This window comes from Arvicola amphibius, chromosome 5 (genome assembly GCF_903992535.2).
Source record: "Arvicola amphibius chromosome 5, mArvAmp1.2, whole genome shotgun sequence".
NCBI classification, from domain to species: Eukaryota; Metazoa; Chordata; class Mammalia; order Rodentia; family Cricetidae; genus Arvicola; species Arvicola amphibius.
In genome coordinates, this window is record NC_052051.1 from 11,502,545 (window position 1) to 11,529,400 (window position 26,856).

At 53.6% G+C, this 26,856-nt stretch overlaps 1 protein-coding gene across 1 annotated transcript in view; it reads left to right on the forward strand.

Annotated features, from left to right (window-relative positions):
- Positions 1-2,143: 2,143 nt before the first annotated feature.
- Kcnb1 (potassium voltage-gated channel subfamily B member 1) overlaps positions 2,144-26,856 on the forward strand; it is a 79,834-nt gene continuing 55,121 nt past the window's right edge. Inside the window, exon 1 of the mRNA XM_038331914.1 lies at positions 2,144-2,710. Coding sequence (XP_038187842.1) covers positions 2,144-2,710 — 567 coding nt within the window. The remainder of the gene's footprint in view (positions 2,711-26,856) is intronic.

Below are 26,856 nucleotides of genomic sequence, written 5' to 3' on the forward strand. Positions count from 1 at the left end.
TCACTCGAGATGGCCTGATACAGTCTGCCCTCCCCCACTGCAGAGTGAGGCGGGGGCAGTGGATCCCTTGGTTGGGTATAACACTTAGCTCCACAGAAGCGCCATCCTAGCTAGCATGAATGGGTGAGTGACTGATGGCACCATGCAAGCTCTGAGTCTTGGCTGCCCTGGCCTTATGTCTCTCCTCAGCAGCAACCACCCACCTGCCCACTCGTTTTGCAGATTTGTTTGTTAGCAGGTAGACTGTCCACCTTCCTCTAGAACCTAGAATTTGATTTTAGAATCTGGAATGGAATCGAGGCAAGGGCTATTTAAAATTGCCACCTGCCTTCTCCAGCTCCCCCATCCTCCCAGCATCTCGCCTGTCTGACATAGTCCCCTACTTCTGTTTACAGTCGCTCTCCCGGCAGCCCCGCGACCCGGAGGCTTGTTGTCTTCGCAGTTGTATCTACGTGCAGAGCCTGCATGCAGTAGGCGTTCAGCCTCGTGGTGGCCGGAACGCAGACAGCTCTCCCGGGTGGGCCCCGCGGCCTGGGCCTGGGCCAGGGCCGGGCACGGAGGGGTTAAGCCGCGCGCGCTTCCGACCCGCAGGTGGCGCCGTCCCGCCTCGGTGCCACTCGCCGCGCTCCGAAGTGCGGGACAGAATCGCAGCGAGCGCAGAGCCGAAGCTCAGCCCGACTTGTTGATCTCGCACAGGCAGCCGCGGCCGCCGCCGAGCCGAGCCGGAGCCCGAGGTGGAGGCGGAGGCGCCGCCGATCGCCCGGGCCGCGCAGTCTCCGCGCCCCGCAGAGCGCCCCGCCCGCGCCCCGCAGCCCCGGTGCCGGTGCCGCCCGCCCGCCCGCCCCGCCCGGCCGGGGTAGGCCCAGCCCGGCCCCGGGACCGCCGCTGCCGCGGGCGGGGGCGCGGGCGGCCGGCGAGATGCGCGCGGCGCGGCCCCGGGAGGCGGCCGCCCTGGGGGTGAGTGTGGCGGGGGCGGCGCGGGCCCACCCCGGGGCGGGGGGCGGGGCGTGCGCCCGGCGTGCTGTGGGCCCCGGGAACCCCCCGAAATCACCGGTGCGTGGCGGGAGGAGGGCACGCTCCGAAAGGCCAGAAGATTCCGCTGGTTTCCCCGCCTCCCACCTCCCCCACCCCTTCCATCCCGAGCCCGGGCAAAGGCGCAGAACCCGGAGTTATAAAAAGCCATCGCCGGGAGGAGCGAGGAGGAGGAGGAGGAGCGGGAGGAGGGGGAGGAGGAGAAAGAAGGGGGAGGGGGGCGGGAGGGGAGCATCGAGCAGGCGGATCCGGAGGACTCCGCACCCTCCAGCGCTAAGGTGGGGGGCGCACAGGGAGGTGCAGACCCCGCTGGCTTGGTTCCTTCGTCCCTCACCTAGTCTCGGGAGCGACCTCAGGTCCTGATGTTGTAAGGAGTGGGGTCGCCCCAGGTCAGGGTTGCCTGGTGACCTCCGACAGGTGGGCATCTGTTTAGACTCCACAATCCCCACTCGACCCAAAATCTTTTAAGATTTAGAAAAAGCAAGCCCAGTGCCATCGTTATGCTCCCACCCCAAATCCTGACTATCTTGGGGTGGTAGGAGATGAGAACTCACTAAAAAGAGAAAGAAAGTTCTCCTTGCCTCTTCCTGCCTCCCCATTGCGGGGCCAGGTTGGGCATTCCATCCCAAGACCCGCAGAGCAGGGAGTTTCAGCACTCGACGGGGCGGACAGCGCCCCGGGCGGCCGGATTGCGCCAGGGCGGGGGTGGGGCTTCCTGGGCGCCTCTGGGGGCCTCTCCCACCGGGAGAGCCACCCCTCCTTCCGTCCTGGGGTGGGGCTGACTTCAGCACCAGCGGGAGGGACAGCGGCCATCAGTTCCCCCCCCCCCCCAACCCCCCTCTGAGCCGCTTAAGCCTCGGGAAGGTCAAGGCCGGTGGGGACCCTGGGGGAGGAACCTCGCAGCGTGTTCGCTGATCTGCGTCCGCTTTCGCTTTCCTCCTCGCAGCCGTCGGGATGGAGGTGAGACGGCAGCCGTGACGCCCGCCCTCGCGTACCCCTGCACCGCAGCGGCCCGCAGCGCTCCCCGCCCCCCGCCCCCGTGGCAGCGGGCCTTGCCGTCGAGTGACAGCGGCCTGGGGGGGCAGGGGGGGCGGGGACGGCCGGACCAGCGATGCCGGCGGGCATGACGAAGCATGGCTCGCGCTCCACCAGCTCGCTGCCGCCCGAGCCCATGGAGATCGTACGCAGCAAGGCGTGCTCACGCCGGGTGCGCCTCAACGTCGGGGGCCTGGCGCACGAGGTGCTGTGGCGCACTCTGGACCGCCTGCCCCGCACGCGGCTGGGCAAGCTCCGGGACTGCAACACGCACGACTCTCTGCTCCAAGTGTGCGACGACTACAGTCTTGAGGACAATGAGTATTTCTTCGACCGCCACCCGGGCGCCTTTACCTCCATTCTCAATTTCTACCGCACGGGCCGCCTGCACATGATGGAGGAGATGTGCGCGCTGAGCTTCAGCCAGGAGCTGGACTACTGGGGCATCGATGAGATCTACCTGGAGTCCTGCTGTCAGGCCCGCTACCACCAGAAGAAGGAGCAGATGAACGAGGAGCTGAAGCGCGAGGCCGAGACTCTGCGGGAGCGGGAGGGCGAGGAGTTCGACAACACGTGCTGCGCCGAGAAGAGGAAGAAACTCTGGGACCTGCTGGAGAAGCCCAACTCATCGGTGGCCGCCAAGGTGAGTCTGGGATCTGCTCCCCTCCAGGAGGTCTACGCCGTGGCACCCGACTCCTCACGATGAGAACTAGTAAAAGGCAGGGACTCCAAGCAAGTTCTCCGAGGGCCACCACTCTTGTACACTTCCCGTGTGTCATAAGACACCCCCCCTTGGATGATTCAGTGCTGTGTACCCCAACTTTGTTGGATGGAGATGGGTTTATAAAACTCTAAAATGCTACATACAACTGCAGTGAGAGCAGGCTGGCTTTGCTGAGTACAGTCTGGTGTCCTGCTCTCTAGGCCCTAAGTCCAGGCCAGAGCAGCCAGCCCTGCCGCTGTGGTATTCAGCCCTACTATAACCCCACTCCACCAACAAGGAAGGGTATAAATGCAGCCCAAAGGCATGCTTGGTGGAGGCTGAGGCACACGTGGGTATTTTAAGAGATGACAGAAGACAGGGGAAGGCTAGTGGCAAGGACAGGCCTGCCCAAAGGCTCAGACTGTGTGTGTGAGTGGCCCTTCCTGGTTCCTTGTTTATGGACTTGCAGTGTGGTGGTGCAGTTTCGGTGGCTGTTGGAGGAGGATGTGGATTTCTGAATCAAAGCAGAACATAAGCCCAGAGAACGAGGCAAGAGTGAATGAGATCAGTCAGGGTGGGCTGCTGGGCAAAGGTGGAAGCCTTGGGGGGCCAGGAGGGGCTTGGGGTGAGGAGCAGGGCAGGTGCGGTTCCTCTGAGTCAGGCTGGCACCAGGGAGTGTCTGGAGGGTGAGGGCTGCCTCACGTGGCCTGCGTGTTGGGTGCCAGGAGTAAATGACAGCGCAGTGTGTTCAGGGCTGCAAGGGAGCTTGGGAAGGGGCCCAGAAAAGAGATGTGTGGGAATCCAGAGAGATCAAGTTCGGAAAGAGACAAGAATGTCTCTGAGAGCCGAGCCCAGGAGAGAGGACCAGAGGCAAGCGACTGAGATTGTCTGTTCGGCCAGCCACAGTTTAGTAGCAAGGCCTGGCTCTTGGCCAGCCTGGCCTCTCAGTGTGGAGTCTTGGTGGCCCAGCTGACCGGCCCCTCACTTGGTCCCTTCTCTGAGGGAACTCTGGGGTTATCTGCAGAGAACTGACTTGCTCAAGAAGGCTGCCGTAGACACAGGAAGGGCTGTCTGCTGGGATGAGAGGAAGAGCCCACAGTCATTTTCTCTCCCCACTGGGCTCTGAGGATGTAGAGACCTCTGGGTCTGGTCTGCCTCCTGGAAGATTCTGACCATAATCCTCCCTCAGTTTCCGTGTCCGGAAAGCCTCCCTCTAAGATGGAAGCCTTAGCCGGCTTAGGATCAACAGACTTATTTTGCTATTTCTAGGCCTGACACAGGTTCCCCCACTGCTCAGCCCATTGAGGCCCAGGGCAGGCCCCTCCTTCCTCACCTACTCTGTCCTTAAGACCCTAGATCCAGGGACAGGAAGTGGGGATTTGCCCTCTCCAAGAAGAAACAGGCAAAGGACCGTGTTTGAATTGGCCTCTGGCTGCAGGGCACAGGCAGAAGTCTCGCAAGAGGCAGTGTGTGGGAATGAGCAGTCTCTCCTCTTTCTCCGCTTGGTCGGCTCACCAGGACAGCATCACAACCTCACTGCGATCCCAGGCTGTGCTGTCAGCTCACACTCTGGCAGTTTCTGCAGCCAGAGCTAAAACGAGAAGGTTCACTGGCTGTCAGTATAGAAACTCTGACAGCCACAGATCCAATACCTAACAAATACAAGGCTCAGAGAGGTGAAGTAATTTGCCTTAGGTCACAAAGCACATATCTAGAAGTAGCCAGAAATGTACCCCCCTAGTGACGTTTGGAACATCCCATTCTTTCTGTGGTGACTAGGGGCCACAGATGCCTCTCTGGAGCCTTCTTCTCACTTTGCTTCCCATAGTCCCTTCCCCAGCAGTCCAAGGTGCAAGTCAGATTGCATTATTCATCTATTGAAACCCACGGAGGTTTCTGTCCCTATCAGCATGAAATCCCCGTGCCGCCATGCACTTGAGGTCTAGATTCTGGCCCTTGGAGCTCTTTGGGCTCACCTCCCTGTTCTGGTTCGTGTGGTCCAGTCCCACTGACTTCCTTATGGTCTGTTCTGCCCCAGGACCTTTTGCACTTACTTTTCTGGTTGCTGACATTGCCTGGATCGTTCCACTGGCCCCTTCTCTCCACGTCCACGTTTGCTATGGTCCCTACCCCACTGTTTTCCCTAGGAGACCACCTTGACTCCTGTCCCCTCCCCATACTCATGCAGTATCTTTCCTGCATGAGCTTTAAATACTATTTGAAATGGTATTTGGTCCACTTGTTTCTGTTCTACACCCATAAGGATGTATCATTTACACTGCTGTGTTCCCAGCATGCATCATGGTGCCTGGTTCAGAGAGCTTCAGGGTGTGTGTGTATGGATGGATGGATGGATGGATGGATGGATAGATTGGTGGACTGGTGGGTGGATGAATCGATGAATTGGTATGTGGATGGCTGCATGGGTGCATGGATTGGTAGATGGATGGGTAAGTGAATGAGTGGATAGGTGGATGGATGGGTGGGTGGGTGAGTGGGTAATGGATGGATTGGTGGATAGATAGGTAGATGGATGTGTGGATGGTGGACAGGTGGATGGTGAGCAGATGGATGGGAATGTGAGTGTGTGGGTAGATGATGGATGGGTGGATGGATTTATAGATTAGTGGATGGATAGATTGGTGAATGGAGAGGTGGATGGATGGATTGGTGGATGGATGGGTGTATATATCAAACAAACAATGAGGCACTGACTATCTCAGGGTCCTGTGTCCTGTCAGCCACTTCTTTCTCACAGCCTTTCTGTGGCTCAGTTTACAGCATCTCTGCTCTGTCTATCACCTGCACCTGGCCTGCTCCATCTGACAAGCTCCAAAGCCAAGCCTGTCAGCACAATGAGGCTTGGAGAAGGAGAGGACCCTCAGCAAACACACAGGCTGAGAGCCAAATGTGGGATCATTTCAAGGTGTCTATGGGGCATAGAAATGGACACCTCTCCCATAGTCCGGAGGAAGGACTGACCCCGGGCTGTAGGACCAGCCAGGTCCTCACTGCTCTCTGGCCTGAAGCCATTTGCACCTCTCACTTCCCTGCCTCCCATCTGTGAGATGAAGATTGAAGGCCACTTTGCAGTGAAGTTGTGTTTGTGACAACTTAGCTTAGTGCTCAGCACTAGTGGGAGGGTGCTGTTGTTATCTGTGCTGAGTTGCTGTGTCCTTTCTCTGGGCAGGGTGGGCAGCAATCACTTTCCTCCTGATAGCATCCTGGGGAGACTGAGCCGATGCGGTGAATAATTGATGGGCTGTCCTGCCAAGTAAGGGACCTGGATGTTCCATCGGGGGAATGAAGAACAAACCCATTAGGCTTTTTGGGAGGTAGGGTCAGCCCTGTCAGGGAGGCAGCACTGGCATGGCCTCTTCCGAGGCTCTGCTCTCCTGGAACAGTCTCAGGCTTCTCAGTGGGGTGTGAGGCGAGCTAATGTGTGAGGCCAGAGTCTCTGGATTAAAGCTCCAAGACAGGTTCCAAATTGCCAGAGTGTTTATTGCGCTGGGCACAGATCAGTGGTCTCTCTAGCTGGTGTGATCCAGGCATTGCTTCTGCAGCCTTCCTGGGCAGTGGGGTGCCCACTAGGGCTTCTCTGGGTTGTGAATGACAAAGCAGAACACTCAAAGCGGCTCAGTAAGGAGGGAGATGTGTCACGGCACATTGTCTCTTGTCATTCCAGGACAGCAGAGGTTTGGGTTGAGTTGATGGTTTGGTAATCCTGCCAGGATTCTAGATTGTGTGTGGGTATGTGCGTGTGCGTGTGTGTTTAATTACATTTATTTGCTGCTTTGTATGTGTGTGAGAGCATGTATGAAGGCCAGTTGCCCGGGGGGTGGGGGGGGGTGGTCAGTTCTCTCTTTCCACCATATGACTCAGGCTTGGTGCAAAGGGTCCTTACCTGCTGAGCCATCTTGCTGGCTCTAATGTTGTTGTTTTGAACTATGTGTACTTAGTTACATTTATTTATTTTTTATTTATTTTGTGTGTGTCTGTGTAGTATTGTTATGGAGGGAACCACTGTGGGCGGTGAGCATTGGTTCTCTCCTACTACATGTGGGTCCTGGGAATTGAACTCTGGTCATCGGGCCTGGTGGCAAGTGTAGTCCTCCACTGCGCCATCTCGCCAGCCCAGGATTCAAGATTCTGTCCATCTCTCTGCTTCTCTAGACCCTGAAAAGGACATGGAACTTATGCTTGATGCCTCGTGTCAAAAGGCAACTGTCAGGTCCCAGCCCTCAAATGTAGGCACATTGTTGTCAACCCCGCAAAGAGGGGGATTTCCTCCTGTGCTCCAAAATCTGCTCAGTTGTGTTTTCCTGAGGTCAGCCTCTCCCAGGAGTCCCCTGGCAGATGGTTTTGATGGTGTTGGCTATTGGTTATATACTTATATTTTAGGGTAAGGGAATCTGGGAAAGCAAGTGGCTGAGGTTTTCAGATGGTTCAGGTCGTGTGTTTGACAAGTGAAAACAAGATTTTCCCAGTAGAGGAAAGAGACTCCATGGAGTGACTTGCTTCACCTAAGCCTAGGCTAAAAGAATGGAGTGGAAATGGTGGAGTTGTGTCTTAATTGCTGTAGCTAATTTTAAAATAAAGCATTTAATTTTGGGTTTGTTTACAGTTTCAGAAGGTTAGGCCGTGACCATTGTAGCAAGGAGCGTGACAGCAGACAGGCATAGCTAAGATCTATGGGCAGACTGGGCTTGGCCTGAGTTTTGGAAACCTCCAATCCCTCCCCCAGTGACACACCTCCTTCAAGAAGGCCATGCCTCCTAATCCTTCCCAAATACTTCCTCCAACTGGGGACCAAGCATTTGAATGTTTGAGCCTGCGGGGAGGGACGACTCTCATTCAAATGACATCAAGGTCTAGACCCAGATTCGTCTGGAGCTTGGATGGACCAGTTACACCAACTGAGTGGGTTTGTCCACCCAGTGGGGACAGTGGCCACACTCACCTTCGGGGATATTCTAATGAGTCAAGGGATTTCAGATGTGAGTGTAGTTTGAGAATAGAAATTATAAGGGTAAAGCTGGGAGTGATGGGTGGCACATGTCTTTAATCCCAGCACTTGGGAGGCAGAGGCGGGTGGACTTCTGAGTTCCTGGTCTACAGAGCAAGTTCCAGGACAGCCAGGACTGTTACACAGAGAAACCCTGTGATGGAAAAAAAAAAAAAAAAGAAAAAAGAAAGAAAGAAAAGAAAAAAAGTAATTATAAGGGTAAAATCCTGAGGCCGGAAGATGGGTTAATTGGTGAGGTGCTTGCCTTGCCAGTGTGAGGACCTGAGTTCAATCCCAGCACCCGTGTAAAAAAGTCAGGCACGGTGGCACATGGTTATAATTCCAGTACCCAGGAAGTGGAGACAGGAGGATCCCTCCTAACTGGCCAGCCACAGGTCCTAGTGAGAGAGCCTGTTTCAAAACACAAAGTGGTGAGTGGAAAGGCTCATCTGTCTTCTGTCCTCCACACGCACCCCCCCATTCACCTACACATATATACACACACACATAACATAAGAAAGATAAATGTGATTATATTATATCAAAGAGGGGAGTGGCCTTTAGCTGGGGACAGGCTAGGATTTTGCCCCCGCTGACTGGGGTGCAGTGCTCATGGGTTTCTTTTTCATCATGTCTGAGGACTAATCTGTGGGTGAACCCCTTTGCTCCGGGGAGTCCTTTGTAGGAAATGGAAATTAAGAGGAGGTTGCCATGCAGGCCCAGTATGGGATCTGTCCTGGTATGAGGCAGCACTTGGCGAATGGCCACACCAGTTACTGGCATTCCTCCAGAGTCCCCCTTCCTAGCTACATGTCCTGTGTGGTGCTGGAGGTAGCTCGATGAGGTTGCAGCTCCCCACTTGAGCTGGAGGGATTTGTGTGAGGAGCCACAGGAGCCCAGGCTGTGCTCTGTGCTGCCCAGCTGAGCCCGGTGGCATGCCAGAGGCCTGTTTGACTTACAGGGATCACTTGCCCTGAGACCCAGAATCTCAGCTGGAGGTTCTGTTCTGGAACTGGGTGTGAGTCCTGCCTTCTCCTGATTGTGGACTCTGGACCATTCCTGGCCTTGCTTCCCATTGTGTAAATGAGAGGGCTATAAACCCGCCCCTTGGGGCCGTAGGAGGGTGAAATATGATCATACATGAACAGCACTGAAGTTGTGCTTGACCAATCCAGGCTCCTCACTGGGGAAGGGGGAACCCAGGGGCTGGAATGCTCATTTGGCTAACCCAGTCACACCAAGATTGGGGCCATTCCCAGGTCTTTGCTGCCTCACCTGTGATCCAGGATCTCTGGTCCTCACCCCAGGGGAGGGGTGACAGGACTGGGAATTGGAAGAAGGGCCCTTAGGAAGTCAGAGTGCTGGCCAAGGGAGCGTGGGAGTAGAGGAGAACACTCATTGCTGAGGCCCTTACTCCAGGCCCAGCTCCGTGAATCCCTGCCCCCCATGCTCAGTAGCGCTGTGGCCTGGACGGAAACCTCTTTGCGGAGCTGGGCTGCCTGGCTCCTCACCCTCTTAACTATATGATTCAAGACAAAGTCTTATGATTCCTTCAGGTGACAGTCATGTGAGATCCACAACATAATTGCCCCCAGAAGTCAATGTTCACCTACATAAGGGGCACCACAGGGAGCCCCAGGGCCTGGAGGGTTTAAGGTCCTACTGTGGAATACATAAACCCCTTTCAAAACATAATTCTGAGTGAATGCCACACGCTTGCTGCAAGTCTGCAAGCTTTTTTTCTCTGGCCACTGGCCCGGGAAAGTCAGGGACACAGCGCCCCAGCAACAGCTACCCTCAACTGTTGGAAGGGCAGAACGATGGCTGTTGCAACTGCCTTGCTCCAGGCTGGTTCTCAGCTCTCTTCAGGGTGGAACCAAGACCCTGAGTCCCAGGGGGTGTTTGGTTGCTCACCACTTTTCACTTTTTGGGAGGAGGTCACCTCCCACATCTCACCATGTGTGCCTAAGGTTCACTTCGGGAAGAACTCACCAAAGCTTGGTCACTGGGAATCTCACTTGGGATGTCCTGGGTTGTGCTGTGGGTTAGATGGGCATCTCACAACAGGCCCCCTCGCTGAGGTGGCCTCGGCAGCACGATCCCAGGCTGGCTGCACACGCTCAATTTTGCCTTCATGTCTTGAGTTAAAATAGGAATAGCAGCGGCGGTGGTGGCCGTCCCTGTTGGCACTGACCCAGTGCAAAGGCTGGGGAAGAGGTCTCGGTGGGTGAGGTGCAAGTGTAAAGGCCCCAATACAAATCATTAGAACCTACATAAAGCCAGGCCCAGACCACACAACTGTACCCCACTGCTTCAAAAGCAAGATGGGATGGGGGGGGGGCAGGAAAATTACCAGAAGCTGGTGGGCAGCCAGCCTGGCATGCATAGTGGCAAATAACAAAGAGATCTGATGTCAAGCAATGAGGTCACCCTCTGACCTCCACACGCTACAGCACACACGTACCCCCACACAAACACACACCAAGGGGAGCCCAACAGCCCCATTGATCTGTTCTTCTCTTACAGCTGTGGAAACTAAGGTCCAGAGAGGTGGAGTGGCTGGCCCAGAGCCACACAACAAATGGGAGGCTTAGACAGAGCCCACCCAGGACACTCTGATTGCTTAGTCTGTCTTTGCAGTGGGAATGACCTTCAGTAGTACTGAGGAGTCCCAGGGATGCCCCGCCCCCCAGAAGCCACTTTTCTTACTGGGAAGTGCTAGGAGAGAAGAAATGTGTCCAACATCTTCTGTCCCACTAGGGAGTGGTCCTGGCTCTGTCCCTAAAGGGCACTTAATAGACCCAATGGTCCCAGAGACACAAGAGTGGCGTTAACTGTTATCTATAAGATAAGCTACACAGAGGAGTTCTTGTCTTCTCCCTAGGTGGGCATTCTTGCTTTGGATGTCTCTGGTAGACTTAGGTTTGACGAGGTAGGACTTGTAATAAATAGGAAGGCCACTCTAGTTTCAAGTTGGGGGAAGGGCAGGAGCCAGAATCCACAGATGAATGTCCGAGATGCCAGTTCTCATGTGTTTCTGTTAGTGACGTAAATGTTGTCTTGTGAGCGTCTCCTCCAGGCTGGGATGTGTCCTGGATTCAGTCCCACCCTTTGGACTTCCAGGTTGTGTGTGCCCCAGAAGCTCCTCGCCTTCCTGGGATTGGAAAATGACAGGATCCTAGAGTGACTGGAGCTCTGGTGACCAGGGCCCATGATGGGAATACGCCTCAGGTGATTTTTTTTAAATTTGCCAAAATTTTATTTTTAAAAATAAAATTTTGTAAAATCCACATAATAGATGTTTTCCACCTTCACTGTTTTCTAGTGTGCAGTTTGGTGCACTCCAGTTGCGATGCAGCCAGCCTCAGAAATATCCGTTACGACAACTGAGCCACCGTCCCATTCAGACAGCTCCCACCCCACCCCCAGTAACACACTTGGACTTCTTGTCTCTGAATTTGATTTCTTACAGGAAGCTACATACAGGAATCCTACATCGCTTGTCCTTAGTGCCTGACTTCTTTTGTGTAGCATAATGTCCTCAGGGTTTATCTGCACCATAGCCTGTCATGGCTTCTTTCCTTTTAAGACTGAATGCTGTTCCTCCCTGTGGATAGCCTGCACTCCATTTCTAGCTTCCTCTGTTGATGGACACTTCAGTGCCCTCACCCCTTAGCTGCTGGGAATGAGGGTACAAAGCTGTGAATCTGACTTTCAGTTCTTTCCAGTCTGTACCCAGAAGAGGATCCGTTATTGCCCCGCCCACGTGTGTGTGTGTGTGTGTGTGTGTGTGTGTGTGTGCACAGACATACTTGTGTGTGTGGGTTTGGGTGTGACAGCACACATGTGGTGGTCCTCCTAGTCTCTGGACCAGGGTAGCCAGCCTGTGAGCTTTGGGATCTTCTTTGCTTCCCAGTCACTGGGATCATGTATGGGCCTCGATGCCCGGCTTTCACGTGGGTGCTAGCCATTGCTTCTGTGGTTTTCTTCATGGTGCCGTCTCCCTAGCTTCATGGTGAAGTTTTTAAGAAGCTGTTTCTGTGCCAGCTCTATCATTCATTCTCCATCCCACCAACAAAGCGAAAGGATTCTAACTTCATCTTCACGACACCGTGCCAGCTTCCCACTTTTGTCGTTTGAGACACGATCTCTCTGTGTAGCCCTGGCTGTCCTGGACCTGGAACTCACTCTTAGACCAAGCTGGCCTCAGACTCGGAGATCTGGCTGCCTCTGCCTCCCAAGTGCTGCAATCACAGATATATGCTACCAGGACTATCTCACTTAAAAAAAAATTCAAGCTAGATATTCTCCTGCCTCAGCTTCCCCAGCACTGGGATTCCAGGTGTGCATCTCTGGACCATCTGTGCATTGGCTCTTTTTGCTTGTGTGCAGTAGCCATCCAGATGAGCCCACCTCTGCCTGTGTGCACCTCCCTAACACTGGGAAGGCAGAGTCTGTCACACTTGGACCCTCTGCTCATGTAAAATTATCCTATTCTTTTATTTAACAAACTTTATTTATGTGTGTATGTGGGCACGTGTCATGGCCCTTGTGTAGTGACAGGACAGCTTCCCTGAGTTGGAGCTCTTCCTCCACCAGGTGGGTCCCAGGGAGCTCCCGCAGGTCGTCAGGCTTGGCAGCAAATGCCTTCACCACCTCCCTTTGTTCAGTTTTACAATCAAGTTCCTTGACTTCGTGTGATTGCGCTATAAAAGTCCATTACTGTGGGGGGGGGGGCGGGGGAAGAGGGTTGGACCTGTGTTTTTGGAGGTCAAAGGTCAGTCTCAAATATCACTCCTCAGGAGACATCTACCTTGTTTTGTGAGACAGGCTCTCACTGGGAGCTTCAGGCTATCATTTTAGGCTAGTCTGGCTAGCCAGAGAGCCTGGGGATCCCCCTGTCTCTGATTCTCAGCCCACCATACTCGGGGGAATCGCCCGTCTCTGACCTCCAACACCACCACACCCGGGGATTCCCCCCCCCCCGTCTCCAACCCCTAGCACCCCCACACCAGCTTTTTCCCCATGAGTTCTGGTGGTTGGATTCCGGTCCTAATGCTCGCGCAGGAAGCAGGTGACCCTCGGAGCGAGCCATCTCCCAGCCTTTAAAACCCTTTATATATTCAGGACATCCATTTTTTATCAGCTGTGTCATTTGCAGCTGCCTTCCCCCGTCCCGTGGGTGTGCTCGCTCGGCTGACGCTGATGTTCGCAGCACAGCTCCTTTTAACTCTGATGAAGTCCAGTTCATCCGCTTCTCAGGCAAGGCCTTGTGTATCCCAGGTTAGCTTTGAGCTCACCGTGCAGCTTAGGATGACCCTGACCTTCTGATCCTCCACCTCCCAAGTACCGTACTGGGAACCAAACCCAGGACTTGAGCATGCGAGGCAAGCATCTGCTAACTGAGCCGTATCCTCTGCCCACCATTAGTTTTTGCTATCATTCTCTGCGCTTGCGTGTGGTCCAGCCCCAGGTTCTCCTCTGGGTCTTGTGGCTCAGGTCTCACATTTGACCATCCTCTGTGGTGTTGTAATCTGAGGAGTGTCGTTCTTTCCTGTGGATATGCTGTCTGTTTGCCTAGGTGACGCTGAGTGACAGGAAGTGGCATGCAGGTGCAGTGGATGCTCATTGGGCCCTCACATTCTAGAAGCTCTAGAAAGGTCTAGTGTGGCCGTCTGGGTCAGGGGCAACTGTCTTTGCTGTGGGATAACGGACACCCAGCAACTGGTTCCTTTGTTCAGAATCCTCATGCGGACTGAGGCCACAGCTCTCCATAGCGACCTGGCCTAGGATGCAGGAAGCTCTGGATTCTGCAACCACTGCTGCCTAGACCGAGCGTGGTGGTACACATGATAACCCAGCACTCAGACGCTGGGGGCAGAGGGATCAGAAGTTTAAGATCATCCTCCACTATCCAGTGAGTCCTAGGTCAGCCTGGTACGTGAGACTGTCTCAAAACAGCAGTAAATCTGACAGGGCTCAGCTCTCCTCTCTCTATGTGCTGTACCCTCCTCCCCCACCAGCCCTCCCCCATACCACTCAGTTCTCCTTATACATCTCTCTATCATACAAACCAGGCACTTTCCCAGCTCAGGCCCTTACGCCAGCTCTTGACTTTGCGAGGGAGCGGGGGGTCAGTCCTCCTGGAGACAGCCACATGATTCACCCCCAACCTCACTGTGTTCAGATATCAGCGGTTCAGGCAGTCTGTGGTTGGGGCCACTCTGTAACACATCACATACATGCACACACACACAGTGTGCTACCCCTGAATTGTGGGTTCCTCACCCCACCCCTTGGATGTGGTTTTAAAGGACAGGACTTTACCTGGTTAAGTTAAAGCTACCTGCTCAATGCCTGAAGCAATGGCTGCCACAGAATAAAACCTCAAGACCTGTATGATGAATGAATGAGTGAGTGAGTGAATGAATGAATGAATGGGTGGATGAGGTGTCACAGAGCTGGCTGAGATTCCTACTAACTGGAAAAGAGAGGAAGTTGTTGATGTATGGGGGACTGTCGCTGTCCTTACTGGCACGTGGCTAGAAGTATGACCATCAGTCACATCTGCTGCCTTTTCCCAAAGAGCCTGTCTGGAGCCTCGCACACCCAGCTCCTCATCCTCACCCTCACCCACACACCCCAGCTCCTCATCCTCAGCCTTGCTCCTCTTTGGGAACGGACCTGGGATGCATAGTTGACAGTGTGCCCATGGTGCATTGCAGGGTGCTGAATGCCCTATGGAGAGTGGGCATCATCAAGACAAGGGTAAATCCTGCTCACAGGAGGTGACGGTGGATTGTAAGATGGCGGAGGCCTAGCGCTGAGTGAATGGTGTGGCTGGATCCTGGATCCAGAGTGTTTGTGAGATCGTGAGGCAGCTCCAGGGAGCCACTGCCTAGTGGGCACAGATATCCAGTCTGTCTGTGGGAGTCTTGGGCACTGGTCAGTGTTAGCCTGGGGTGGATTGTCTCAGTTTCCCCCACTGTACAGTGGAGCTAACTGCAGCCCTGACTTGTAAGTAATCTGTAAGGGCAGTGATGGGAAGGCTGTAATGAGCCAAAACCATGGACAGAGAGTCCTAGGTTGTTGCTATGAGGCCTGGTCATGCCCGTCCAGTCAGGTTTTATTGGGCTCTTGCTGGATGCCTAGCACTGTGCTGGGTGTCGGGGCCCTGCAGAGGGGAAAACAAAGACACTGGTCCTTTAGCCCTGGCCTTCCAGAGGGAGGGAGGGTGGGACAAATACAGACACTGCTAGGGCCATGGCAACCACACAGCAATTGGGAGACAGTCAGCAGAGATGGATGCTCACTGGACCAGAGATGTCAGTGCGGAGGGACCACTGCCTCTAGTGAGAAATGCCACTGTGGCCATCGATAGTGTCTTTATCTGTTTGGGACACATAAAAAAATGTCCCATGATGGAATATATACCCCTTTCTGGTTTTTTTTTGAGGCAAAGTCTCATGTATCCTATAGGCTGGCCTAAAACCCACAATATAGCTAAAGATGACTTTAAACTCCTGATCTTGTGACCTCCTCCTGCTGAGTGCTAGATGCCAGGCATGATCACAGGCATGCCATGGTATGCCTGGCTTTCACATCAGTCTTGGATGTTGAGGTATGTTGGAGTGAGGGCTGTGGAATAGGCAGAGAGAAGTGGCCTTTTGCCTGCATTTACAGAGATGAGACATCATGGGACCCTTGAGGTCTCCTAACATCCCCACTGCTTCCATTTTACTTGGCAGTGGCATTGGCCTCCACCATCGTTGGCCCCTGTGGCCTGGCAGGCAGGAACAGGCTTTGTGAGAACCGGGTTTATTGTCAGCCCCATGTTATCTATCACTTACACCTGCTAGGTGTGAGTGGATCGCGAAGCTTCTAAAAGTAGACAGTCATACTCTACAATAGCGGCCAGGACCCAGCCTGGCTTTGCCAGGCTGGCCCTACCCCTCAGAGCCTATGTAGACCTGCTTGTTCACAGAGGTAGGCTTGATTGGCAGAGGCACCTGAGGAGACAGTCCAAGGCAGTAAGGCGAGCAGGACTCCCACCGCTGACCCACACACGGACCTGCATCTGCATGGAATCTCTTACCTGTTCCTGCAGTAAATGTGCCTCTTCATCCTTGGGGGATCCTTAAAGTAGCAGCTGCAATTTGTCTTAGTCCTCCCTCACAGCCTGGGGTTAGTCCCATAAGCTCCAGAGCTGCCAGTTCTCTGGTAAAGTGCGTGCGTGCGTGCGTGCGTGCGTGCGTGTGTGTGTGTGTGTGTGTGTGTGTGTGCCTGGCTGCCACCTAATTGTGATAACAGCCATTTAGTGTATATTACCCTATGCTGGGCATTGAGCTGGGTGCTGAAAAGGCAAATGTCAGGACTCTTTGGTTACAGGTGACAGAAATGCATCTCAGAGTATCGCAAGCAAAACTGTAACTCGAAAGTTTTGAGTTAGGTGAGCCTTCAGGCATGTCAGGATCTAGAGCTTACAGATGTCATCAGGACTTAGATTTCTCCATCTCTAAGCTCAGTTCTTACCTTGGCCTTCTCAGTGGGAAGCACCACCATGGTCTCTGGCACCCCAGGCTTTCTTCCTGCGTACCAACTGTCAGCAAAAACTCAAAGCTGATTTTTCATTGGCCCATGTCTGTGCCAATCACTTAGCTGTGTCTGGGTCATCAATGGCTGGTGCCGAGATGGCCTGAGAATGGGAAGGAGGAGGTTCCCCAAAGGGAACCGGAAACACTCTGACCAAGAGAAGAGGACCCATGTAAGCTGGGAGGCGGTGGAGGGTATTCTTAATCTCCATGTGTGCTGTGGGAGGTATCTGACCCTTGCTCACCTCTGCTTTTATCAGCCTGTATCCCCAGCTGAGAAATGGGCATGGTGGCCCCCAGTGTTGGGAGTCAAGCATTTCAGGCATGGTGCCACTCTGTGCCCAACCCTGCCTAGCTGCACCAGTGACCTCGTGACCTGCTTTACCTCACACAGTGACTGTGCAAGGAGTGACAGGAGTAGGAAGGGAGAGGCCCCCACAGTCACCCCATTCTTGATGGACACAGATACAAAGAGAGGTTACCCTCTCGGGACCACCCGAGAGTGCAGAACTTCCATTAAACCTGGATATTTCTTAATTCGGCTTGTTTTGATTTGGCTTGATTGGGAATTTTTGCATCGGCAGGGAGCTCATGTTAAGAAATATTCCTAACATGCGCCACGGCTGTCTGTTATATTTTGAGGTCTTTGTTCCCACCTGACGGCATTTTGAAGGATACCCCATTTTCATCTTGGCTGCACCTCATAAATGTGTAGCTGGCCTTACCAATGTGTAAGTTCACAAAGTTCTGAAAGCATGTCTCATGGAAGGTCCCCCTGTCCCGCCTTCAGCAGGTGGCACCCCCGGAAGTGTAAGCATTTGAGCTCTTGTTGGCTCTGGGCTGGGAAAATGCTCCTTACACTCGGGCATGCCAGATGAGTGAACAGCCCTGGGAACAGAGCAGGTCGGGGTTGGGAGCCCCTAAGTCCTGAGACACACATTGGTAAGGCCAGCTACACATTTATGAGGTGCAGCCAAGATGAAAATGGGGTATCCTTCAAAATGCCGTCAGGTGGGAACAAAGACCTCAAAATATAACAGACAGCCGTGGCGCATGTTAGGAATATTTCTTAACATGAGCTCCCTGCCGATGCAAAAATTCCCAATCAAGCCAAATCAAAACAAGCCGAATTAAGAAATATCCAGGTTTAATGGAAGTTCTGCACTCTCGGGTGGTCCCGAGAGGGTAACTAGGAAGCCACAGAAACACGACCTCCGGGAGGAAGAAAGGGAGACCACGTGTTCCTCTTCCTGGAGATCACTTAAGTACAAGTACCCTGGGGAGTGGCCCTGACCCCATCCCCGGGAAGGGGTCAGGAACTGGCCTGCTGGGATTTGGAGTCCAGACCAGGCCTGGGGGCTGGGATAGATGCAAGGGGCTGGGGCCTAGGCTCCAAACTTGACAGTGCATGCTTTTAATCCCAGCACTCCAGAGGCAGAGGCAGATGGATCTCTGAGTTTAAGGCCAGCTTGGTCTACAGAGTGAGTTCCAGGACAGCTAGGGCTACACAGAGAAACCCTCAAAACCAAACCAAACAAAAACAAAAAACTCTAACCATCCTTGGGCACCTGAATTTGTTTCAAGAAGAGAGATTTTCTTTCTATTTTGTATGTGTTGGCATGGTGTGGTCACACATGGTCTATGTTGAGGCCCACATCATGTCTGGCTTTTGTGGGGTCTCTGGGGATTGAACTTGAGTCCTCGTGTTTGAGCAGCAAGCACTTTACCAACTCCCCAGCCCTAGGGTAGAGTTTTGGAAACATTGGGCCGTGCATGGCTGGGCAGTCCCTAAGGTGCCTCTAAAGCCGGTGCCACTCATCATGCAGAATGACCTGAGACTCCTTAGAACCGTCCACTCAAGCCCTTTGTTTGGGGATGGGAAGGTTACCAGGGAGGGCGGCACCGACAGGAAGCAGCTTGAAGGAAGGACTGCAGGGCCAGGTCCCAAGTAGCTGCCTGTCAGCCTTCCTTCTCCAGAGATGGGTAGGAGGGCCAAGTGTGGGCTCAGCAGACCTGGGTACAGGCTGTGGAGGTTGGCCACTGCACTTGAGAGATGGGCGGGGCCTTGGTCAGCAGGGAAAGTGACATATCACATGAGCTATCCTGAATGCAACACGAAAAAGAAACAGTGAAGTATAGAGACCGTGGGCCTATTGCACACGTGTGCAGCTGCCACAGACACTTTACAACCTATAATTTTATGTGGAGGGTGTTTTGAGACAGGGTCTCATGTAGTCCAGGCTAGCTTCCAACTCTCCGTGAACCAAGGATGACCTTGAACCCCTTATCCTTCTGTCCCCGTCCCCACCCCAAGTGCTGACATTGCAGGCATGTGCCGTGATGCCCTGGTTTCTGTGATCTCACGTATGCTAGACAAAACTTCACCCTCTGAGCTACCGTACCAGAGCCCCCCGGCCTCTTATCATGCTCAAGCCTGAGGAGTTCCCAGCTCAAATGCCAACCTCACCCTGAAACAGGCTGGTAGACACACCCAGAATGCTTCCTCTGACCGCCCTGTGGCACACTAGCCTGGCATATGCCGTGCTAACCATCCTTTATTTCTTGTGGTGTAAGGATGGAACCCAGGGCCTTGCACATGCTAAGCAAGTGCCCTGCCTCTGAGCCACACTCCCAGGCCCTTCCTAGGGGATTTTTGGAGAATATACATTACTGCTGAGCTGTGGTGCAGCTTCTCATTGGTGGAGTCTAGGCCAGTGTTCTACTGCTGACCACAACCCCAATCCTTTCTGGGGTTTCTAGGCAAGTGCTGTACTGTTGAGCCAGGGTCTTAGCCTCTTATTGGTGTGTATGTTCCAAGCAGACACTACACTGCACAGCCACAACCACAACCTCAGCCACAACCTCAGCCACAGCCACAACCACAGCCACAGCCACAGCCACAACCACAGCCTCAACCACAGCTACAACCACAGCCACAACCAAAGCCTCAGCCACAACCACAACTTCAGCCACAACCACAACCACAACATCAGCCTCAGCCACAACCACAGCCAGAACCACAACCTCAGCCACAGCCACATCCGCAGTCTTCTGCTGCATCTTTCTATTCTTGTAATCAACACAGCCCAAGGTGGCAAGGATTTACTAAATGAATGACTTCCACCCAGGTGAGCCTTGGCTTCCCAGACCTGGCAGACACCAACACCAGTCAGGGCAATTCATGGGAAAATACCTTAAACCCACTAAGCAGTAACTTCTGAGACCTTCACCGTGCCTCTGACCAGATTCAAAAGAAGGGTGCAGCAGAGGCCACAGCAGGCAGACCCCAGATGTTGGTGCTGTCAGCTGAACTGGATCCAAGCTCAGGTCCTCTATCTGTAGCATGGGAGTAATGAAGTCTTCAGGGCCATCAAGAGGGCAGAAGGAGATAAAGCGGGGGCAGCGTGGCATGTAGCAGTGCAAACCACTTCTTCCTCCGTCCTCCTTGCTCATCATCTGAGCACTTGGTGGCTTTCCAGCAGGCAGACTTGAACTGTGGCAGAGGCTAACCTTGAACTTCTGATCCTCCTATCTCCCCCTCTCGAGTCGTGGGATTACGGGTGTGCGCCACCATATCTGACTTATGAGGTGCTTAGGGATGGGGCCCCGAGCTTTGCATTCTGGGCAAGATTGGACCTGCTGATCCACATCCCAGCCCCTGGAAGGAGGCATTCACTGTCGCATCCTTATGGAGAAACACCAGCTCTGTTTCAGGCGGAGGGATCTGGGCATTCAGAGATTTTCCGCGGGGATTAGGGTGCCCGGGGGGGTTTGAGTTTCCGCATTGGAATCCAGGCACTCAGGCTAAAAGATCATGTGTCCTGTATTGCATTCAAATTCAAGGTCACTGTCACCCTTGGTCAGAATCCCCAGATCCATAACTGGACCTGGGAAGTATTGCCAGAGTATCGTTCTGTGTGATAGAAACCAGCAGGCAAGGTCAGACAGCTGATGTTCTGGGCTGGAACTCACGTCCAGAGTTGGAATTCTGAGGCTCAAGGTCAGAACTCTGGCAGGTACGTGCAGATGAGCTCTGCTCATCCCAGTGTGCCCCTACTCCCCCTCCGCATGCCTCTAAGACTCCATCACATCCTCCTGGCAGCAGTCCTGAAGAAATGGAAACCACAGAAGGTTCCCAAGCCTCCACTTAGCCAGCAGGCTCTTCCATCCCTCAGCGAGCAGTGGAAGCCTAGCTCTCCTGGCCAACCCACCACAGTCCCTGGAGTAATGTTGTCATCTCCGTGCAATGCTGGGGCCTCTCGGGGGCCCTGGACGACCTCACCGTGCTGTTATCCAGAGAAGGGAGAATGGTGTCAAACAAGGGTTACAGGATATGCCAAAGGCTTGTGGCGATGCAGTGTGGGGAGGCGTGACAAGCAGAGGCAGATGGGAACGTGGAATCATTTGCTGTTTTGCTGTGGTCGCTGTAAATGCCCTGTGGTGCCAACTGAGAGCGCTTCTCCCATGGTGGAGTGAGGGCCACTGAGAAACCGTCTTGAAAGTCTGTTTACACATAGAAGTGGCAGGTGCTGCTGGAAGGGGCTGGTGGGAACACCGGCCGGCACTCTCCAGGTCCATAGTTCAAGCACCATACCACACGCCCTGTGCTGCGTGCCCAGCTTTCTCATAGGCCAGCCTTTGAGGTCTCTCTGTCTCCTGTCTGTCTCATCCTTCTACGTCAGCATGCGCCTACTATAGAGGGCCCTAGCAGACTTTACCCAGTTTCTCCTAAACGGCCCAAACTTTGTCTAGTGTAAAATAGTCACTAAATATTTGTGAGTAAGTGAATGAACGAATGAATGATAACGGTTGCTCCTTCAGGGTCCCCTGGTCATTTCACACAGAGCCCAGCTCTGTTCAAGTCACTTATGCGCACAGGTGTTGAAGATGATGACTGGGCTGTAATTACAGGGTCACTGCCGGAGCCTATAGCCTACAGGTCATTTTCCCTTTGATTCCTTTCCAGACTCCCAATGTCCCAGCATGGAGTCTAGCAAGGAGCCTTGTTTCCTGGCTTTCTCAGCAAAAGTCTGGAGACACAGTCTGCTGGGAACAAAGGTGACGGAGGATCAGCTTAGGTCTCAGGCCACTGTGAAATCTGGAGGTGCCCAGTGTGGGACTCACTTCAGTTTCTGTTCCAGCTCGTTTATGTTAAGGAAATTGAGTGGATGATTGGAGAATTGACTTGACCAGCAGCTTGCCAGAGGCCACATGGCAGACTAATGGCTAGAGCCCCTGATGGAGAGACAAACAGCTACCAGGGCTCAGGTAATAGGAGTTGGGTCTGGACAGGTGGGGAGGATGCAGGTGAGAATTGAATTTCAACCTTGGAACTGAACCCTTCTGGGACTAGAACTGACACAGGTTCTCCTCTCTCTCTCTCTCTCTCTCTCTCTCTCTCTCTCTCTCTCTCTCTCTCTCTCTCTCTCAGTCCTCTCTCTCGTCATCTCTCATCTCTCCGTCCTCTCTCAGCTCTCTACTCTCTCGTCTTCTCTCTCTCTCTCTCTCTCTCTGTGTGTGTGTGTGTGTGTGTAACACCACTCTGACCAACCAGGGCAATCCCTTCCTGCAGCCCTGGGGTTCGTCATACCCTGTGCCAACATGGGACACACCACCTGCAGTGGGCTCCTTAGTTCTTAGTTCTGACCCTCATCGGCCTTGCTGCCTGAAAAGGTCACCTTGGGAACCACTTTACCAGTGCCTGGGTCCCCTCCTCACCTCTGAGCTTCAGATTAAATGATTCTAACAGGCATTCTCAGAGGAGTCTCTCATGTGGGCCAGGTCAAGTTAGCTGCCCAGAAACAAACACTGGTCAGCTGGTCCCCAAAGAAGGGACCACCCTCTCTGGTTCTCATCAGAGTGTCCGCCTCCCTGCTGGAAACAGCCCAAAAGGAGGCAACTGGGATTTGGATGCCTCGCTCACACACAGATGGCCCCTTTATCCCAAAGAGGAGGCACCAGGTTCCTGTGTCTGGCAGGAATGCCAAAGTGTGGTTGATGGTATATTCATATTCATGTTCAGAAAGGCCAGGAATCCGGTAGCTGTTCCGTTATTCGGTCCATGAGGCTGGATGTCTCATCAGTCTCAATCTGGTGCTGGAGTCCCAGAGGATTCCTAAGGCACACTGATCTTCGGTCTGCACTGGGATCCAGAATAGGTGGGTTCTAATATCAGCGAGCGCGTGTCTCACCAGCAGGACAGATGAACTCACCAGTGGGAGTGAGGGCAAGCAGGCAAAGAGCAAAAGCTTTCTCCTTTCAAACCCTTTTCTGTGGCTGCCACCAGAAGAAGTGGCCCAGATTTAGGGTGGGTCTTCCTACCTCAAACGATCCAATCAAGAAAATCCCTCACAGGTGTCCCTAGCTGCTTGGGTTTTAGTTGATTCCAGATGTGGTCAAGTTGACAACCAAGACTGGCATCATGACCAGGGACCCATCACTGACCCAGGAGACCTTCAGGTTATCTTTACTCTGGGGTCTTTGAGAATCGTTGAGCAGGGAAAACCCACAGGCCCCTTAACTGAACTTCTATTCCTAGGGTAGGGCAGTTCCCGAACCCCAGACAGCTGGGGTGGCCGAGTCTCTCCCCAAACCACAGGTCAGTGCCGCCAGATCTAGCAACAGTCCTTGTATAGTTCTCAGGACACCTGAGCACATTGTCAGTGCCTTGGGCTCCTTATAAAAGCCCCTATGCAGAAGCCCAGCCATGTGCTTCAGCCCTCCTGCAACAGCCTTCCTGGCAGACACTGGAGCCCAGAGAACCCTCATCCTTTGCCCAGGGTCTGCAAGGAGTGCAGCCAGGCCTGACTGGAGTTCCATGAACACGCTAACTTTGAGGCTGGGGCGTTTCCCATCTTTGTACAAGACGGGCGTCAATGATACATGCCCTAAGCGAAACCCCTACCTCTCTGCTTCTACCTCTGAGGGGATTTCCCCCAGCTTAGCATCTAATTCAGGTACAGAAGTCGAAAGCCGAGGGCTGTACCGTATGCCTTCTACTTGTGCGGTGCTGGTCTCTGTGCTGACGCCAGGGCCCAGCTCCCCAAGCTGTCTGCAGGCTTTTCACCACCCCGTTAACATCTCTGGCCGGGAGCAGTGGCAGCTTCTTAAGGAACCTCACAGTAAATGCTTCCAGCCTGGGCCAAGAGGCAAAGTCAGGGCTGTTATAAAATCGCTTAAAACTGAACCATTTAAATCTAGGAGGGCTGTCTCCATTACGTATTTCTTTTCTAGTCTTTGTTGTTGGTTTGGACTTTGGGTCCAGTTCTTGTTTAGCCCAGGCTGAAACTGGAGAGTCTCCCGCATCAGCCCCCTAAGTGCTGCCATTCCAGGTGTACAATGACACTCAGCACTGAGGTAATTTTGTGGGAAACTGGCATCCGGCTGTATTTCCTCTAACAATTGGTTGACCCTTGACCCTGAGGTCACTTGCTGATGTCTGGACATAGTTCTGGTGCCCAGTGAGGTAAATCCACTCACAGCACTTCCTGTATAGAGAACGAACTGAGACACCACTGAGGAACACAGCCAGGAAGCTCCTAGGCTGGCCCTTGCGCCCACCTGAATGTTCTAGTCCTGAATGTGCCGGGGTAGAAGCCCGGAGACACACTCTCTGTCACCTGTCACCTGGACCACTCCTCCCTGGACACCTGCCTTCCTACGTCTGTTCTTCCCACTGCAGCCAAGGCCATCCTGAGAGAACTCACGTCATACCATGGGGCCTATCACTCAAAACCTCATCGCTCCAAGTAAAAGCCAGTTGTTTCCAGTGCCTGAAGGCCCTATAGGATCATTCCTCCATGTGTCCCTTCCGAACCCTGCCCCCACCTCCATCGTGAAGCTGCCTCAGGACCTTGGCACAGGCTGTCCTTGCTATTATTGGCCTGCCTGGCTACTTCTCTTCCAGGCTCGTCTTCAAAGATCTCCTTGGTAGGTTGTGACTCCTCTCGCCGTCTGGTTAACGGAGCGGTGTCCACCTCGCCCCTTTCCCCACCTGACCTTTTTCACAGGTGCAATAGTAACCTCCTCCTGGGCCCTTGTTCAGAACACCTGAACTTTTAAGGGGTGAGGCAGGGACATTTGGTGGTGTGCTGAGGTGTTCCAAGAGTCCATACCTGGCACACGGTAAACATTTGATTGCTGTTGGTTAATGCATGTTCTAAGCACGGTTCTTGAGGCCTCTGTCCCCAGGGGCAGAATCTTGATTTCAGTACACCCACTTAAAGGTGTTGAACTATAGGCTAGGTGCTCGCTGTAGAGTTTGGTGCCCAAGTGAGGGTTATAGCATGGACTGGGATCAGGACATTGTGATTGTGAGTCCTTGTCACCTGGGGTGGAGGCTGTAGGTGCCATAGGTCCTTATCTTATCCCTCTCTGTCTATCCTCTGGTTCAAGCACATGTCTTCCCTCCTCTGTGGTCTGGGCCCTTCTAGACTCAGCCCAGCTCCTTTGTCTTTATCAGTGTGGCTTCATTTGCCCAGTGTGTTCTCTGGCTGATCCTGAGCAGGCACACGGGTTCCCAGCCTGGAAGCTCCATTCCGAAACCCTCTCTGACACATCAATTCTGGAGTTGCATACATTAGATGGACATTATTAGTACATCGGTGTGCTACCAACCCGAGTGTGTGAGCGATGCCCTCTGAGGTCCGAGGTTATGTTCAGTGGCCTATGCTGGGGGCTGGGGGCGGCTGCTTCTGAAGTGGCCCTGAGCCGGCACTTGGACAAAGAGTGGGCAGCGGGGATGGAATGCTGGAGAGTTCCCCTAGCATCCCACGGGCAGGTGGTCCAGCCACACTGACTGCAGGCAGCACTGCATGCTTGTTCTTGACTCTTGAGGGGTTCCCATGTGCCCTGGCTCTCCCGTCACACCCAGCAGCCCTGAGTCAGGTACAGGAGAGCTTGATCCTCTTCCAGGTAGACTGCACTGTGCTTCCAGAGTGTCCAGAGCTCCTGTGTGGTCAAGTCAAGGTCAAGACCAGGTTTCAACTGAGGCCTGGCCACAGCAGAACCCCTACCCTGATCTGAACCCCTCTCCCTGGCTGACTCTGCCTCAGGCCCCTCGTACAACCTGAAGGGTGAGGAGCACATCCCCTCCCTAGCATCTCTCTGCCTTTGTTTTCAGGGCTTGCTTGCTGTCCCCACTGGCCTGAGAGGTTTGGTCTTTTCTGCTGAGTAGGTGTCGACCCTGGCCAGAGGGGCCGCAGGCCAAGTGCTTGTTTGCGAAGGGCTTTTAAAGGCTGGCCTGTTTCCCCTTTCCACCTTGTCTGCCAGGAACGCAGCCTCCCCCGTCTCTAGCAAGTGCTCTGGCCAGTTGGGCCTTGTTTCCTTTGCTGGTGGTGTTCCTGAGGTTTGACTTGGCAGCGTTGCCGACCCTGGACGACTTAATGAAGCTGGGAGGGGCCTTGTGCCAGCTCTACATTAGCTCAGCTTTTAAAGTCCCTCAGTGTTCCAGAACCTTCCCGCCCACCCAGGCTGGGAGACAGAGAAGGTAAGCAGAAAGGAAGCGAGAGGTCAGTGGTTCGAAGACACCGTGGGACCTTCAACAAGTCGCACACACCCCTTTCTGGGTCCCTCAGCTATGGAAGGAAATCCAGGGGCCAAGGGACCCCTCCAGCTCCCTGCTGCACCCAATCATTGGAAACACATCCATTGACCACCACGTGTGTGCCTGGCACTCTCCTAGGTTCCTGGGACAAAAGAAGACAGAGCCCTGCCTTGTGGAATGAAAGTCCCTAGTGTGGATGGGAAAAGGGCAGGTTTTAGAATCAGAAAGCCTGGGGGTTTGACATTAACTTTAACCTTTTGACTTTTTTTTTTAACCACATGTATATATGCATGTGTGTTTCTGTGTGTATGTGCACACAGGTGCATGCATCTGGAGGTCAAAGGGCAACTTTGGGTGTCCTTCAGCAGCCTTCCACCCCCTTTGAGGCAGGATCTCTCACTGGCCTGGAGCTCACTAATCAGGCTAGGCTGGCTGGCCAGGGAACTCCAGGGATCCTCTGGTCTCCACCTCCTCAGCACTGGGATTTTAAAAAGCCAGGCTTTTAAAATGCAGATTCTGGGGCTTAAACTGGGTTCTGGTGCTTGCAAGGTAAACGCAGCCATCTCTTTGATCCACAGGCCAAGTCTTTAACTTATTTTTCAAATGTTATTCACATAACAGTCACACACAGTCATGGGGTAGAGTATGGAATGTTGATCCAAGCAGGTGGATCAGCGTGCATGAACACATGCACACACACACACACACACACACACACACACCTGTGCAGCCTCAAACATTTATCGTCTCTTTGTGGTGAGAGCATTTGAAACCCTCTGTTGAAACCTTCACTTTCTTGCTGTTACCGGGATAGACCAATCTAAAAAAATCAACTCAAAGGAGAGAGTTTGTTCTGGCTTACAGCTCAAGTTGCAGTTCATCACAGAAGGGAAATCGAGGCACAGGAGCTGGAGGCAGCCAGGTACATTGTATCCACAACCAGGGA